This window comes from Chaetura pelagica, unplaced genomic scaffold (genome assembly GCF_000747805.2).
Source record: "Chaetura pelagica isolate M959 unplaced genomic scaffold, ChaPel_1.0 scaffold372, whole genome shotgun sequence".
NCBI classification, from domain to species: domain Eukaryota; kingdom Metazoa; phylum Chordata; class Aves; order Apodiformes; family Apodidae; genus Chaetura; species Chaetura pelagica.
Window position 1 is genome coordinate 103,247 of NW_009952257.1, and position 15,878 is coordinate 119,124.

At 45.1% G+C, this 15,878-nt stretch overlaps 1 protein-coding gene across 1 annotated transcript in view; it reads right to left on the reverse strand.

Moving 5' to 3' along the window:
• Positions 1-7,117: 7,117 nt before the first annotated feature.
• Positions 7,118-15,878, reverse strand: part of MYH13 (myosin, heavy chain 13, skeletal muscle) — a 27,316-nt gene continuing 18,555 nt past the window's right edge. The window contains exons 28-39 of the mRNA XM_010007417.1: positions 15,096-15,292; positions 14,526-14,709; positions 13,473-13,638; positions 12,571-12,695; positions 11,606-11,914; positions 11,314-11,517; positions 11,105-11,230; positions 9,806-9,976; positions 8,247-8,351; positions 8,073-8,168; positions 7,501-7,635; positions 7,118-7,132 (exon numbers count right to left, since the gene is read on the reverse strand). Of these exons, the coding sequence (XP_010005719.1) occupies positions 7,118-7,132; positions 7,501-7,635; positions 8,073-8,168; positions 8,247-8,351; positions 9,806-9,976; positions 11,105-11,230; positions 11,314-11,517; positions 11,606-11,914; positions 12,571-12,695; positions 13,473-13,638; positions 14,526-14,709; positions 15,096-15,292 (1,833 nt within the window). The remainder of the gene's footprint in view (positions 7,133-7,500; positions 7,636-8,072; positions 8,169-8,246; positions 8,352-9,805; positions 9,977-11,104; positions 11,231-11,313; positions 11,518-11,605; positions 11,915-12,570; positions 12,696-13,472; positions 13,639-14,525; positions 14,710-15,095; positions 15,293-15,878) is intronic.

Genomic DNA, 15,878 nt, shown 5'->3' on the forward strand with positions numbered 1-15,878 from the left:
TTAAGGTGAGACAAATCTCACCTTGAAAGGACCTTTTCTTCCCTGTCTGCTACCAAAGAGGCTAGGGTGAGGAACCTAGACATCTAACTCCTTAACAAACCTTGGTGTCACTGAAATGCTGCCTGGGAATGAGTAAAAGTCACCTTCATGTAACACTGCAGAGAGCCTCAATTATGGTTATCTAGTAAAAAGGAAATTATTCCATGATGTTGCAGATTGTACCTGGAGCTTAAATTTCACCACTAAAACAGGTCCTATACAGATGGGCAGATTCCCTGAAAAGAGACCTAAGAACATCTTGGGAGTAACAGAAGAAAGGTCACATACGGCAGCTGTGGGAGCAGCACGCTCAGTGTTCTGTTTCTTTAAAGCAACATCTGACAATCCATCCAGTCGGTGGAAAAGAGCTGAATTACTCCTGCTGTCTTCACTGAAAGGATCCTGCAGAGCTCAAAATGAGGAAAGGCTGGCATAGGTGCATGGGAGAGTTTTTAGTCATGATGGACTGGAGATTCACATTAATTGATTGGCCAAACCTCTTTGCAAGACACGACAACAGCAGGAGGTCTTCTGAGGCCAAGAAGCAGGAAAGAAAGAGATGAAAAATAAACCACATGCAACACTGGATCTTTAAGTGACTCCTGAAGTCTAAGGGACTTGCAGAAATTTGTTCTGTTGTTGGAGAGGAAATGTTTTGAGCATGTTAACACGTAAGATAATTCCAGTTGCTAAAATGCTTAAAAGCTGTAGCTTTTGATGGAAGGGACTCTTCTCAATGCCTTGAACAGCCAAGACATGAGAATAGATACAGGAGCTCAGCATAAAATTTCATCTAGTTTTGTGTTTCTGACAGCATAATGTGTAGGGTGGGGTGAAAGATGAGGGCAACACAGCAGAGCTTCCCTTGAATTCACTCCCACATCCCCCAAACTGCAGTTTAGGGATTTCCTAAGCCAGATATTCTTGAGTATAACACTTGGAAATTTAGGCATCCAGGACCTCAAACGTTCCAAGGAGAGCACTCAGACTTATGAGTCATGTTCATATGACCAAATATGTGCTTCAAACACAATTAAAAAATGCACTAAACAATACAGAATGGCTTTACCTTTGATTCTGCCTTTAGCAGTGTTTTTGTGGCTCTGCTGACCTTGGGACTCCCCTTTTACAAGGTCATATCTGAAAATAAGACCAGATGTGCAGAAAATAAGATCAGATGCAGGCCTGACTGTGGCCACATGTAAAACTTAGTGAGGTTTCAGGGCAGATTTAGTCATCTTTGTCATAACAGTGCCCAGAGCTGTACCTACTATTTTAGAGTCAGATGTAAACAAACATAGTCTCTGTCTATAAATGGACAGTGATACTACATGAACAAACAGCCTGTGGTGATTCACCTGAGAACTAAACTGGATTAGTCTGCCAGGATAATTCACCTGGAGAGCTGGCTGTTTCCATGCACTTCCTTTCTTGGAGGCAGGGTGAGAATAACTGTTCCGATAACATCAGCCTGCTTCTAGCCAATATATTTCCAATGGAGAGGCAGAGCAGGTCCTATCCTGTCACATGACAGACACATATTTGGTCATATAAATGTGACTCAGAGCTCTGGCTGTTTGCCTTACAGTTAGGTGTCACCAGCTGCCAGTTGTCACAAAACCAGTGTGTGACATGGTGATGCCATGCTTGGTCTCCACCAGCTCAAGTGTTCGTCTCTCTCTTCCTGGGGCTCTGGAAAGCCTGAATCACAACAATGTGCTCCAATTAATAGGCTACAAGATTTCAGTTTCCTTCAGTCCCTCTTGCTCCTGTTACTCTTGGTGCAAACTAAGTATGCAGAGGATATCTAGGGCATTTCATGGTGAATGCTCAGAAAGAACGGGCAGGTCTGACTCTAGACCATCTCCCAGTCATTTCTATACATTAGAGCAGATATTGTAGCCTTGTCCTCTCTTCTCCCAGCTCTAAAAACAATAGATTACACAGTCTTATTTATTGAATTTTTAACTACTTCAGGCTAAATGGAAAAGCCATTGAAAGGAAGAAAGGCGTTATCTGTAAATCATACAGTTTCAGTATCAGTCTCAAGTAAGCTGTAATCATTTGGGTCTTAACTTCTAATTGTTTTACAACTTAAGACTAATAGTTCTGGATGAAATCACAGCTCTGGTTTATTATCCTGTTTCCAGCAATATCTAATAGCACAAGTCTAGGGAAAAGGACAGGATTAGAGAGAAATTTCTGCCCAATACCCTCTTGATTTCTAGCAAATGATAGCTCAGATCTTCCCCAGCTAGAGGTGGTATCTTGTATTTAATAGCTTGTTTCCATTATTTAGGGCAGTTATTTTTTGAGCCCATGCAAACTTTTGGCATCCATAAAATTCTATAGCAAGCTCAGGCACTATATTTTGGGACTCATCCTTTGCCTGTTTCATCTGAGTCAGTGCTGGCCCACAATCACAAGCACAACCCGCCCACAGTGACCTTTACACTGTTAGAGTTCTCCTGATGTCCAAACCTGAACCATTGAACTGAAAGGTACCTGCATGTGGAGATGTGGGCATTAACATACATGAAACATCTACTTTAAGGGTCTTAAGGGACATGGAGAGGCCCTGGAGAAGCAGGAAAACATTGCAAGAGGAGTGTGATGAAAGCACCTAAACCTTCCTTCAAACTTCCTTCTCTCAGTCTTAGTGGTGTGATCTGGACTTGCCAGATCATCTACAACAGTTTACTGGGTCTCAGAGCACCTGATCTTTTCTTTTGATCCCACAAAGAACTGGGCTTCTGGACAGATAAGAAGAGCCATCCAGCCAGGCAGTCCTCCAGCCAAACTCCCCCTGGCTGTGCTACTTTGGACATTGATATTTCAGTGACACTAAACTTCCCTCTTCAGGATGAGTTGCTCGTTACTTGAATTCCACCAGGGATTTCTTATGTCACGAAAGAGCAGAGATTCTGCCTGAACACACTCAGCAGGACTGACTGCTTTCTGTGGATGAAGTTGTTGATCTGTGTGTATGTGTGTGCCTGTATCTGCAGGACATAGATGTCTCAGTGTTTTCCTCTCAATGGTGTCTCTGTTCTGCAACCATCTGTGTATAAAGCTGCTATTCTCTCGTGAACAATGACTCATACAGGAAAGTCTCTAAGAATTAGCAAGAACTATGTTCATCTTGAGTTGTACTGAAGATGAGGATTCAGTCCCATAAACTCTTGGAAACTCAGCATTAGTTTTCCCTTGACAGCTTTAACCTTTGAAATATGTTGCTGACACACATTTAAACATCAGGTTGGCAGTAAACTGTCTTCTGCAAATGGGCACTGCAAGTCCACTGCTTGCTTCTGACAAAGACCCAGCACAGAACTGTTCACTGTGGCAAACTTTTCTTCACTCAGTTTTCCAATCTGGATCCATCTAGTGACTCTTCCACCTCCCTCGTTCTTCTCCCCCCACAGATTACTCTCTCCAGCCCTTTCCCTTATGTTTCCAGGCTACTCTGCATCTCTGCTAACTGCAATGGGTGAGCAGGAAAAGGTAGGGTCACTGTTCCCACCACCCTGCAAGATACATCTGGACCTGCCCACAAAACTGTGCAGTTGGCTGTAGGGACTGTCTGAGGCAGTGATGCATATTGGTATAAAAAAAATTCACAATTATCATATATATCTAGCAAGATTTGGGTGCTGAGGAAATCACTGAGGGAAAGGAAACACACAAAAGATTTTGTCAGAAAATCTCCTGTGGCCGGAATGAAGGCAGGAAGAAGAGTTTCTGTAAATCAAGGGAGTTTCGCCGACTAGTGGGGAAGGTTCTGCTTTGTGGTACCTTGTCCAGCACTGTGGAAAGAAAAGATTAGAGGGTTTTCTTGTTCTCCATTGCCCCTGAGAGGCAATAGTCTTTGGTGCTATGGATTAAAGCAATAAAGTCTAAAACAGGTAGTGACGTATCCTAATAATGTAACTGTAAGACAACTCCAGATATGTAGACCATACCCAGAAAACATGCACATAATTTTTCAGTTGGATTACAATTTTTTCATTAGAAACTTTATTCTCAGTTTTTAAAATTCCTCTAGGATGTTTAGGTGATAAGTAAGGATACGAGGTGCTACCACATGAAAGGAAAAATGCCCCTGTGAGTGTGAGTGAAGCTGGGAGCTGGACAGAATGTTAAAATCAACTGTGCTGGTTTGGTCTGGTGGGTTCCTTAGTATTGGGGAAGAGCCCCATGGATGGCTCTGGTGAGAAGCTGAGAGGCTCCCCCTGCTCCAAAACCAGCGAAGGAGCCATTAGAGGGACAACAGATGAACCTCTGCCATTAATGTACAAAAGGCCTGAGAGCAGAGCTGGGCAGAGCGAGCAGAAGGAGCTGGGCTGGAGAGGCAGAGGGTGCTGTGCCCGGCACCCATGGAGGAACATGGAGGGACATTCCCTGAAGGCACCAGGAGGGGTGAGCTCGGGACCCATGGGGCAGTAGGGCAGGGCTGGGAGGAATCCTCCTCCCTGAGGAGGAAGGAGCAGCAGGAAACACCAGCCTGTGCAGGGACTGCAAACCCCATCCCCCTGTGCCTGGGGGGAAGGAGGGAGAGAAATGAGGAACAAAGGGGTTTGGGGGGAAGAAGGGAGGGGTGGGGTGAGGTGTGTGAGCCCTGCTCTGGGTGTCTGTGTCCTGGGGGCACTGGAGCAGGGTGACATTAAACTATTATTGTTTTCCCACGAGTTGAGTCTGTTTTGCCAATGAATGTACTGGGTGAACAGCCCTCCTTGTCCTTTGTGTCCACCATGAGCTCCTGGTTGGGTTTGTCCTCCTCATCCCAGGGTGTGTGAGGGGGGAGTGAGTGAGAGGCTGGTTGGTTGTTGTTGTGTCAGGCCCCAAACCACATCACCAACAGATAAAATCAGAATCACAGAGCAGTTGAAGTAGGAAGGGAACCCTCTGGAGATGATCTGTTCCAAACCCCCTGCACCTGAAGGAGTTTGCTCAGGACCCTGTTCTCCCTTCCCAGCCACCACCCTTCCTGCTAGCTGCATGTTTCTGACCGGTTCTGTGTTCCTCAGCCTTTTCAGTGAATTGTTCAGTCTTCAAACAGCAGAACACAACTTTCTTCTGCTGGATCAGTGAGTTCAGCTGAATCAGTGGAAAACGTAGATTGGAGGGGGTATCAGAGTTCTTTAGTCCAATCTTCGACACAACACAGAGCTAACTCCAAAGGTAGATGAAGTTGGTCAGGGCCTTGTCCAAATGTATCCTGGAAATACATCCTGTCCCAGGGCTGCACCACCAGCATAGTAAATGATGTGTTTCTTTTCTTGAAAAATAATTTCCCTGGTTCGCAACATGAAACCATTGCTTCTTGTCCTATAGATCTTATGCTTCTATAGCTCCTATGACAACTACAAAGCACATATAGAAGCTTCTGGGAGTGCAAAGATATTTTCAAAGGCTTTTTTTTTTTCAGCTTTATGAATGTTTGGAACCATCACCATTAAAGAAAAGATAACCTTATAAACCACTCCTGCAGGACAAAACTCCCATGCAGGAGCTGTTTCTCATTTTTTCCATTTTTTTTCCTTTATGGACAATTAAGAGTATTGAGAACAGGTTTGTACTTAACAAAAGGATAAACCCTGCTAATCTACTGATCTGTGTGCTAGCATTGTGCTTATCACAGCACTGTTTGTTGGCTTGGGCAGATATGGTCCTAATGTGCACAGCTGTGCAATGGAATCATGTGAGAGCGTGGGCAGGACCTGCCAGTTTGGGGGGGCTGGAAATGATGACAGTTCAAGTCACACAGTGCTGTGCTGTGCTTTGTGCCCAAGCTGTCCACATCCTTCTCTGACAATAGAAAATGCCATGCTAAAGAACATGGGAGCTAGAGCCAAGGATGGCAGGTAGCCATGGAGCATGGGACAAGAAATAAGATTATTTTGGTCAGCCTGATGGGGCATTAGCAGGAAAAACATCAGAGAGCTATGAGTGGCATGAAGGACCCTGAAGGTGGATGGCCAGTCAGGAGGCACATGGGCTGCAGCCAGCAGTGGCTGGAGAGGGATGAGAGGAACCCAAAATGGAACAATTGATGCAGATGAATGCACAGGAGAAGAGAATGATAGGGAAGGAGGGGGCATCAAGGGGATGCAAACTGCAGACCACTGAGTACTGAACAAAAACAGGAGGAGGGAAGAAGCCTGACGGGTGACCAGCTGATGGGTGGTGATGGCACCAAGGGAAATAGACCAAGGAAAATAGGCAGAGCTACTGCCTGACAAGACTGAACACAACCACCCAGCAAAGCCCACCTCCTACAGAGAGTGAACATCCCACTGTTTGAGAACGAAAAATCTGAAGCTGTTCCACGTCCGGAGCATTTTAGCATTTCAAACAGAGCCCCTTTTCACCCAGACGATGAGGGGCAACGGGCTGTGCAGGGAGACTCAGCCAGGGCAGCCCCGAGGGGGGCAGGAAGGTCCTGGGGGCCGGGAGCAACCTTGGCAGGGCAGCCAGGGCAGGGCTGAGGGGCTCACAGCCCACAGCCCCGCTCAGGCACAGTGTAGGGTGCTGATCCACACCCCTTCCTTCCCCTGGTGACAGATCCCCCCACACCTGCACGGTCTGGAGGAGAGACCCTGCCCTTCCCCACAGAGCTCTGCCCTGCCCAGGCAGGAGGAGGGAGCAGTTCAGGTCACAGGCACTGAGAGGTCTCCACTGTATTTATCCTATTTAGCTATTAGCTTCTCTCCAGCATGGAAGTTGAAACCGTGGAGAATAACTGCAGCATGTGTTCCCACTGCCCTGGGAACCTTTTCTCCTGCATAAAACATAACCTGGGCTTCAGGAACCACTGCCATACTTGCTATATTGACTTGAGATACTCACTGTCAATCTCCTAACCAATGGGTAGTCCTTGAAGTCACCAGAACATCACACAGGTTTATTTCTCACAGCCTCTACTTAGCGTTAGCTAAGGTCAACTTATGGTTTTGCCAGATCAAAGCTCAGTTACATGCACACATAGTTACTTGAAGCAAGTAATTAACATCTCTGCTGGACACACAGAAGACTGTATCACAAGGGAGGCTGCTGCAGCTCTCTCTGGTCAGGGCTGTCATTCCTCAGATTTCTAAATATAAAAGAAAGGAAGATAATGTAAAGACTGTTTGAGCTATTATTTGTGGGGTTGCTTCATGTCTGTAGCTATTGCAAATATTCTGCCACGTTACTAGCAAAGAACCAGTATCTCCTAATTCTTCTGAAAGACTTGGATTCTTAGAGTAAATAATATTTGGCCTGTCTCTTGGGAGGCACTAAGAGGACCTTCAAAACCTACTGGTTTTGATTAAGTCCCAATTTCATGCCTTCCTTTATGGGGACACTCCAGTACAAGAGTGTAAGGAAGAGCAGAATGCACCCATGGCTGCCAGGTGCTTGGGCAGAGATCTTTGTGGCACTTGCTGCAGAAGAAAGGTCCTCTGCAGGCCTCCAACTCACCTGTCCTCCCATATCACGACTTTTGGCTCGCAGCTTGTTAACCTGACATTCGGCAATATCAGCTCGTTCCTCAGCCTCTTCCAGCTCATGCTGGGCCTTGCGGCACCGTGAGAGATTCAGGTTTGCTTGTTCTTCCTGAAAGTCACGCAGTGCCATCAGTGACATAGACACAAACTAACATTGCCCTCTTACCATTAACCAACCCTCAGGCTGTGCCACAGGAACATCACTGCCCTTAGCCTCACAGCTACATCCTTGCACTGCCAGCACTCCATCCTTTTCTACCCAGTACTGTCAACAATGTGAGCACTCAGCTGGGGACAGAACAATTAGTCCTGCTCACTTCAAGCTGGGAAAATTGGCTCTTGTGGCTCCAAAAGTGCATCAACTCTGGGACAATTACAGCTCTGTCTGCTCTGCTGTGAGCCATGAGTCTATGAAAGAAGAAACAGTCAAAGACAGTGGCCATAGCTACCCTGTCAAACTGAGGATTCAATTATTTTAATGAACCTGGGAGCCCAGGAAATCTCCACCCAGGGCCCCAAAAGATTTAAAAACGATTCTTCACTCACAGCTTCCTCAGCCTGTTTCTTGTATGCTTTCACTTTTAACTGCAGCTTGTCCACCAGATCCTGGAGCCGCAGAATGTTTTTCTTATCCTCCTCAGACTGTGGGAAGTGAAAAATCAAGTCAGCCTTGGAAGATGGACTGAGGTGGTGCACATAAGAGGATAGAGATCTGAATACCTGGTAAGTGAGCTCCTTCAGCCTTCGTTCATACTTGCGAGCACCTTTCAGGGACTCTATTCCTCGTTTCTGCTCAGCATCAAGTTCATTTTCTAACTCACGAATCTGAAACACAGTATCACAGTGAAGACAATGAAATGCCAAGAATGGTTTGGATCCTGCTGTAGGATCCTGGGAACTGGAGTTCTGCAAACTAAGGCTGCAGAGAAAGTAGCAGTGCAGGGAAGCTTTCCACAGCTGCTTCTTGGGGCTAGACTAGCTAAAAACTGCTCACCATTTTATATTAGTAGTGTGTGAGCCCAGAGTTATTTATAGAAGAAACTTAGGTATGTGTACCTGGGGCTTAAATATGTCAGAGAAGAGGAAACTGAAATAGGGAAGGGAAGGTTCTGTCAACACTCACCAGGTAAATGAGGAAAAATTTGCTCAATTTGTAATCTTTGAGTCTAGCTCATCCTCATGAATAGTCCTTAGCTCCATGCCTCTTTTGCAGTGTACATAGGTCAAACCTGGACACTAATGCTTTTATTTCTTTGTATTTCTTTTCAAAGTCAAGAGTACAGAATCCCCAGTCAGTTGTGCTGTATTTCTGAACAGAAAAAGTTAAAGAACACAGTAAGTGGGTCAGGCAAATAGTCCATCTAGCCCAATGCCTCTGGGAGTGGCAGCAGCATCCACTGCTTAAGGACAGCATGGAAACCTGGCTTCTATCTACTCCCCTCACACTTGTCCAGTTTCCACAGTCAATAGTTTAGAGGTATAAGGTGACATACCTGTACCTGCTCCTTTAAGCAGGTCTGAAACTTGCTGATTTTTAATCTCTTTTTGAGCCTTCTACCAGCTGCCTCTACAGTCACGTGAAAGCAGCTTCCAGAATTTCACTGCCCACTCTGCCAAGTACTGTGCATTTTGCTGGATATATCTTGGTCACTGCTGTCATGATTCAGTAAACTCTGATCACATCTCCCTCAGCCACCTCCTCTCCAATCAGAAGAGTCCTAGCCTTGTTTTTCGGTCCTTAAAAGACTCTACTCACTGAGCTGCCATTATCTGGGTGCTTCTCTAACTCTCAGGTCCTTCTTGAGTTCCAGAGACTAGGACACGGTACATTTAATATAGTAGCAAGTGATGCTCTCTTTGTTCTCTGGGCATTTTCTAACAAAACAAAATTTTTTTCTCTTTTGGGTTTTCCCACCTACTACACACTGAACAGTCTCTGAAGACTGTCATGAATGAGACTGAGATCTCCTGGCTGAGCTGTAATTGCCAGTTCCAAGTTCACCCCCCAATAAGCATGTTCTAAATTATTTTTCCCTGGATGAGTTACCATATATCTCTACCTTGATGTTCATCTGCCACCATTTTTGCCCACTCATTTTTATGAGGTCATTCTCAAGTTCCTCACCCACAGTGCACAGTGTTCAACTACTCAATGCAAGTCTCAGCAAACCTGATGGAGATACTTGGGGTTGGTTCCTGATGTAACCTCCCCAAGAGGTTCCAGTAACCAAGGACCCACTCAGGAACTTGACCTTAGCCTACCCCAGTCTTCACCATACCCTGGCCTCTAGTTTCTGGAGTTGCTTCTTTCCACCCTTCAGGGCCAGCTGCTCAGCCTCATCCAGACGGTGCTGCAGGTCCTTCACTGTCTGTTCCAGATTCCTCTTCATCCTCTCCAGGTGGGCACTGGTGTCCTGCTCCTTCTTCAGCTCTTCTGCCATCATGGCTGCCTGGTTATAATGCACAGTTATGTTACAAATATGCCTCCCCATCCCTGGTACTTCTTAACCCTTCCTGGGAGTAATACCCAGCTTCATACTGGTCCATAGCTCTCCACATTCTCAGTCAGTGCCCATGGCTGAGCTAAGGGTCTGTCATATAAAGAGGATCACCATTTTTCATTATCTGTATTTTTAAAATACTCTGCCTTGGAGAATGAGCAGAGTTGATGACAAGAAAAAAAAATAAAGGCATGCAAATGACTCTGCACCAAGGTTTCATTTTTTAAGAGTCAGTGGAGATGAAAGACATCTTGAAGCATCACCAGCCAGCACTCTGCATCTCTGGGCTCCTGGATTTTGAGTATCTGGCCATTTGGTGCCTACATTTGCTGAAGAGTCAAAGTTCCTAAGCAGTTTCTGCCAGTGAAATGACTGAGTGTCTTGACTACAATGAAAAGCTTTTGCCTGTTGAGATCTTCAGAACCCAGGGTGGGCAGCTGTCACCAATGTGGCAGGGCAGAGAGGAACCTGCAGCCCTGCCACTGGCTGGCAACCAGAGCTAGACAGCACTTCAGGCCCAGGTGCACCATGACTTGATGCAATAGTGTAATAATTTTCTGTTTCATTTTCATATACCTTTCCTAGATGGTCCTAAGACTGTTTCTTCTGATTCTGTGGAACTGTAGCCTTAAACAAAGTTATCTTCTCTCTTTTTTTTTTTTTTACTGCATGTCTAGCATCTCTATAAAACTATGTATGATTTTAGTCTTAATTTCTGCTTTTCTGTGCCATGTCTAAACAGGATGTGGTTCAGACCACACTTTTCCTGCTACAATTTTGCCAACATCTGTTCCATGCTTTTACATTTACCATGGAAGCAAAAGCAAATGTGGATATGGGGAAGGGGGGACAGGACAGCTTTTCAGTACAGACTGCTAGCAGAGCATGAGTGGAGGACCTACACTGAAGGTGTCTTTTGTGGCAAGCAGTAGGACAGAGTCTGTGTGGAGAGGGATTGTCTCATCAGTATTTTCTGTTCCTAAGAATTGCTTCTCCTTCACCTGATTGCTGCATTTCTAAAGTGAAAAGTGACTGCATTAGTATAAAAATGGAAGAAAGGCAAGGAAGAGGACTCACATCTGTAATGGCTTTCTTTGCTTTCTCCTCTGCATTTCTGGCTTCCTGAATGCTGTCTTCAACTTCACTCTGCAGATGAGTAATGTCCACTTCCAATCTCTTCTTGGTGTTGAGAAGGCTGGTGTTCTGTTGGGACAGTCCAAAGACAGGTCATTCCCACCATTTTCATGCCACTCCCACATGCCTATTGTAAAGGAGATACCAAATACCTGTGAGTGGAGAAGCTGCACTCTCTCACTGGCATCTGTCAGCTCCTGCTCAGAAACCTTCCGGGCTCGCTCCGTCTGCTCCATGGCCACTCGCATCTCCTCTAGCTCTGTGGTCATCAGAGTGTTCCTGCGCTCCACCATAGCAAGCTGCTCCTTCAGGTCGTCGTTCTCTCTCAGAGCATCATCCAAATGGAGCTGGGAATCCTTTGAGGAGGTGAAAGCAACACGAGACTCAGAGGCAAGCAGAGTGAGTGGCAAAGGCTTGTAGGACGGTAGCCCTTGTGGTCCCTACCTTGAGCTGCCCTTGCACGGCTTTGAGGTGCTTCTGTGTCTCTGCTACCTGAGAGTTGGCATGGCTCAGCTGTATCTCCATGTCATTCAGATCTCCCTCCATCTTCTTTTTCAGCCTCAAAGCATCATTTCTGCTTCTGATCTCAGCATCCAGTGTGGTCTGCATAGACTCTAATACCCTCTGGTGATTCCTCTTCAGCTGTTGAATTTCCTCATCTTTCTCTGCATTCCTTCTATCAACATCTGACTTCACTTGGTTCAGCTCCAGCTGAACACGTAAGATTTTTCCTTCTTCATGTTCTAAAGAGCCCTGGTAAGGTTGAAATAACATAATTTGTCTCTGTAGTGTTCATTACTGGGAAATGTATGCATTCAGATGCATAAACGAGCAGATGGATTTGCATGGCCTTGCTCCTACTGCCCACACAACTAGTGAGATCTAAAGATTAGAGATGTGTCAGTTGGTTTTTATTTTTCTGCCTAAGGGAACTTACAGAGAAAACAAGGTGAGGCTCTTCTTGTTGGTGGGCAGCAAAAAGATATAAAAGGCAACAGTCAAAAGTTGATACAAGGGAAATCCTGACTGCATATAAGGAAAAATATGTTTTTCCATGAGAAAGATGTCACACTGGAAAAGGTTGTCCAGTAATACTATGAAATCTCCATCCTTAGAAATGATAAAGAACAATTAGACAAGACTTTGAGAAAATTAATGTTAGTCCTGCTTTGAGTGTGAGGTTGGACTAAAGACCTCCAGAGATCCACTCCAATCAAAGTTAATTCTGTGTCTCTATGCTTGAGCTGTGCCCTAGGAACACCATGGGCAGCTCCATGAAATGCTGGCAAAGACATTTTGTGGAGAACCAGATATGATTACACAGAAGTAATAAAAGCTTTTCCAAGACACCACCAGGGCAGATAAGGAACAAAAGTCTCTAAAAACAAGACACCTTATCGATAACTTACCTCTGCTTCTTCTAATGCTGCTTGAAGGTCACACTTTTCTTGCTCAATTTGCTTCTTTGCTTTCTCCAGTCCATGATTAGCTTTCCCAGATTCAGCAATCTGCTCAGTAAGATCAGAGATTTCCTCTGCAATACAAAAACACCTTGGATGATGTTGTCTGTGGCACCTGCAATTACTGTTTGGCAAAGAGAGTGATGGAAGAGATAATGATGTAATGTGGTGACACAGGGAGGAGAAATACTAGGTCTTGTCTGCAGGCTTTACTTCTGATTAACTGATATTTCCAGTGCAGTGTGCAATTGGAAAATGAGAAGGATCAACTGGAATGGCATTAGAGAATGTCAGCTTCCTCTGGATAGTGAAATGACATCTCCAGAGACAGTCCTGTCTGTTTCCTCCCTGTATCCTCAGATATTCCCCATGGATCATTCAGCTCACAGAAAGGAACTGAGTTGTGTGTTCTACAGACAGTTTGCTTATGAAATGCCAATCTATTGTGCCACAGCTGCATAGTCCTCTAATAATCAGGAGACAGACAAAGCTCTCCAGATTTTTTCTAATGGCAGCAATTAAAGTAATCTGAAAAAAACCCAAAAACTATCTGATTTCATCATAATTTCTGTCCATTTAGTTAATTTGGTCCCTACCCATGAACAGGATTATGATGGTGTGAAGCACAGGGAATACCATGAGGAAGCAGGATGCTGTAAGCAAGCTGTAGCTGTGCTTACAGGTGACTTTGTGATCAGCTGAACAGGAAAGAGTCACCCAACCTGAGCTTTGAGGGAAAATCATATAGAACAAAACCCTGGGAAGAGGCAGAGCTTTGGTAACCCAGAAACATGGCAACATCTTAGGACTCATGGTGGATCCAGATGGAGCTGATTGAGATCTGAACTTACGCTGGAGGTTCTTGTTTTCCCTCCTGACAGTCTCAGCCTGGTCAAGTATTTCTTCATAGGCATTCTTCATCCGGAAGATCTCAGTGCTAAGAGAGCGAGACTCCTTCTGGGCAGCTTCCAGTTCAGCCTGACTCTCCTGGTACTTCTGCTTCCATTCAGCCACGACCTGGCGTGACAGAGCATGAGAATGACCCATTCTGCAACACTTCTCTCTCTATGTGTTCATAGGACAAGAATCTAAGAGGTATGACCTGTCTGACAATCTTTTGCTTTGGACTGTTCTCCAAGCAACTTGTGACTCTGTGACAATCAATTCATGATGAAACATACTCTGGCTGTGCTGGAGGAAGCTAATTAAATTATCCTATTCAGCCAGCACTAGTGCATAACCCAAGCTTTCAGGCAGGAGTCTGGTTTATCACCAGCCTGGACACAATGTGGTTAGTCTGAATGTGGCTTTGTGAGCCTTTTTGTTACTGTAGGAGCCAGTGGTCTTGCACTCAGCCCACCCAGAAAGATCACATTCTACTGATTTTCTCTGGAGTTTGATACCACAGCCCTGCAGGACATCTGATTTAGCACATGCACCCAAATTCACTCACACAAGGCTGGTTCAAGGAACAAGGCTGTGCAATATCACTTGGGCAAACAGTGCACATTCTTTTAAATGTTATTAAAGGCAGTGAAGGCTGGAACTGTGTAAAAGAGTCTAAGAATCTGCCTAACACAAATACAAGGCTGGCAGAGTAGCACTAGGCAAGTCAGTCTGCTTGATCAAGGACTACATATGGACCATCCCAGTCTCCCTTGTGAAGTTTTCATGCTTTTTAAAACTATCAGAAAGCTACTTTGTTTATTGTGGTCACCTGGGATTACTTCTCACTGTGACATTATTATTACTGTATGTCCCATTATGTACTTCTTTCTAGGCCTTTGGTGTGGATAAAATGTAATTTATCTTACTGTCAGTGCAGAACTTCCACAATTTCAGAATTGGGTCTGGCCTATCAGATATCCAACAATGTTTGTATCTGGCAGGCTCTTTGAATTAACCTTGTCAAAATTCTTCTGCTTTTTATCAAATGCTGCACAGGCTGCATGCGATCTCTCCACATCAATCATGAGGTCATCCACTTCTCCCTGCAGCCTCTGCTTTGTCTTCTCCAGTGAAGCACACTTTGAGTTGACAGCCTCAATTTGCTCCTCTGACTCCTGCAGGCGCTGAGCAAGCTTCTTTCTGCAGGATGAGACAATCAGCACTGAGAGAAGGAAAATTCTGACTTTGTCAGAAAATGGATGGAAAGGGAGCCTGGCATGGGAGATAAGGACAGAGAGAGCAACATAGGAAGTTGTGATGTTGTGAACAGAGAACATTGGTAGGATGACACGGAACACTGGAGTGGTGCATGGTCTGGGACTACACTTACACAAGAGGTAGACTAGACCAACATGGAGAGCAACTAGGAACAGCCATTCAATATTGGCAGTGTAAAGAATATGATTTCTCAACAACTACAATGAACTGCATAGTCAACACATTGGAATTCTCCTTTCTGTAGACGCTCCCAAGATTTTACTCCTTCTCACTTAAACCCCTGACTCCCCTTCTCACTCCCCACATACTTGGCCTCCTCCAGCTCCTCGGTGCGCTGAATCGCGTCCGTCTCGTATTTGGTTCTCCACTGGGCCACTTCGCTGTTGGCCTTGGACAGGGCACGCTGCAGCTCCCCCTTGGCTTCCTGCTCCTCCTCATACTGTTCCCGGAGCAAGTCACAGTCGTGGCGAGCAGACTGCAAGGCGTGGGCCAGGGCGTTCTTGGCCTGGGGAGTTAGAATGTTGAAAATTGTCCAAACACTAATAATTTGTGGATGGATTTTTTTTTTTTTTCCCCTGTATTTTGATAAGAACTCCACATCTCACTGCCTTGTGTGCCACAGTTGCTAAAGTAACTGAAGGAGCAAAGTAAATAACATCAAGGACTCTGTGTGTTTCTGATTGGATGTTGCTAAACAAGATCAGGCAAATGTCCTTCTTGTCTGCAATAGTGCCTCTCAAAACCACCTGCACCAAGTCCTTCAGGCAAAGACAAGAAATCCAATAACAGTCAAGGTGGGAATTTCCTCCCAGTAAGTTTCTTCATAAGCTTTTCAGGTAGAATTTGGTATTGGCCTGAAGGTGGAAGAAGCTTCAAACTGTGTTCCATACCTAGCCCTAAGTATGCCCACACTCCTGGACTCTCTTTTTTTTTGGCTGCTGTTTTATTATTTGCCTCAAAGACTTCCTGTAGCAGAAAGCTATGCACACAGAGCTATTTCCATTCACTTATCTCATGATTTAGAACTCCAGAAGGCATGATAATAAGGGTTTAAACTGTCTTCCTTATTTAACTTCTCATGCCTCTTCTGA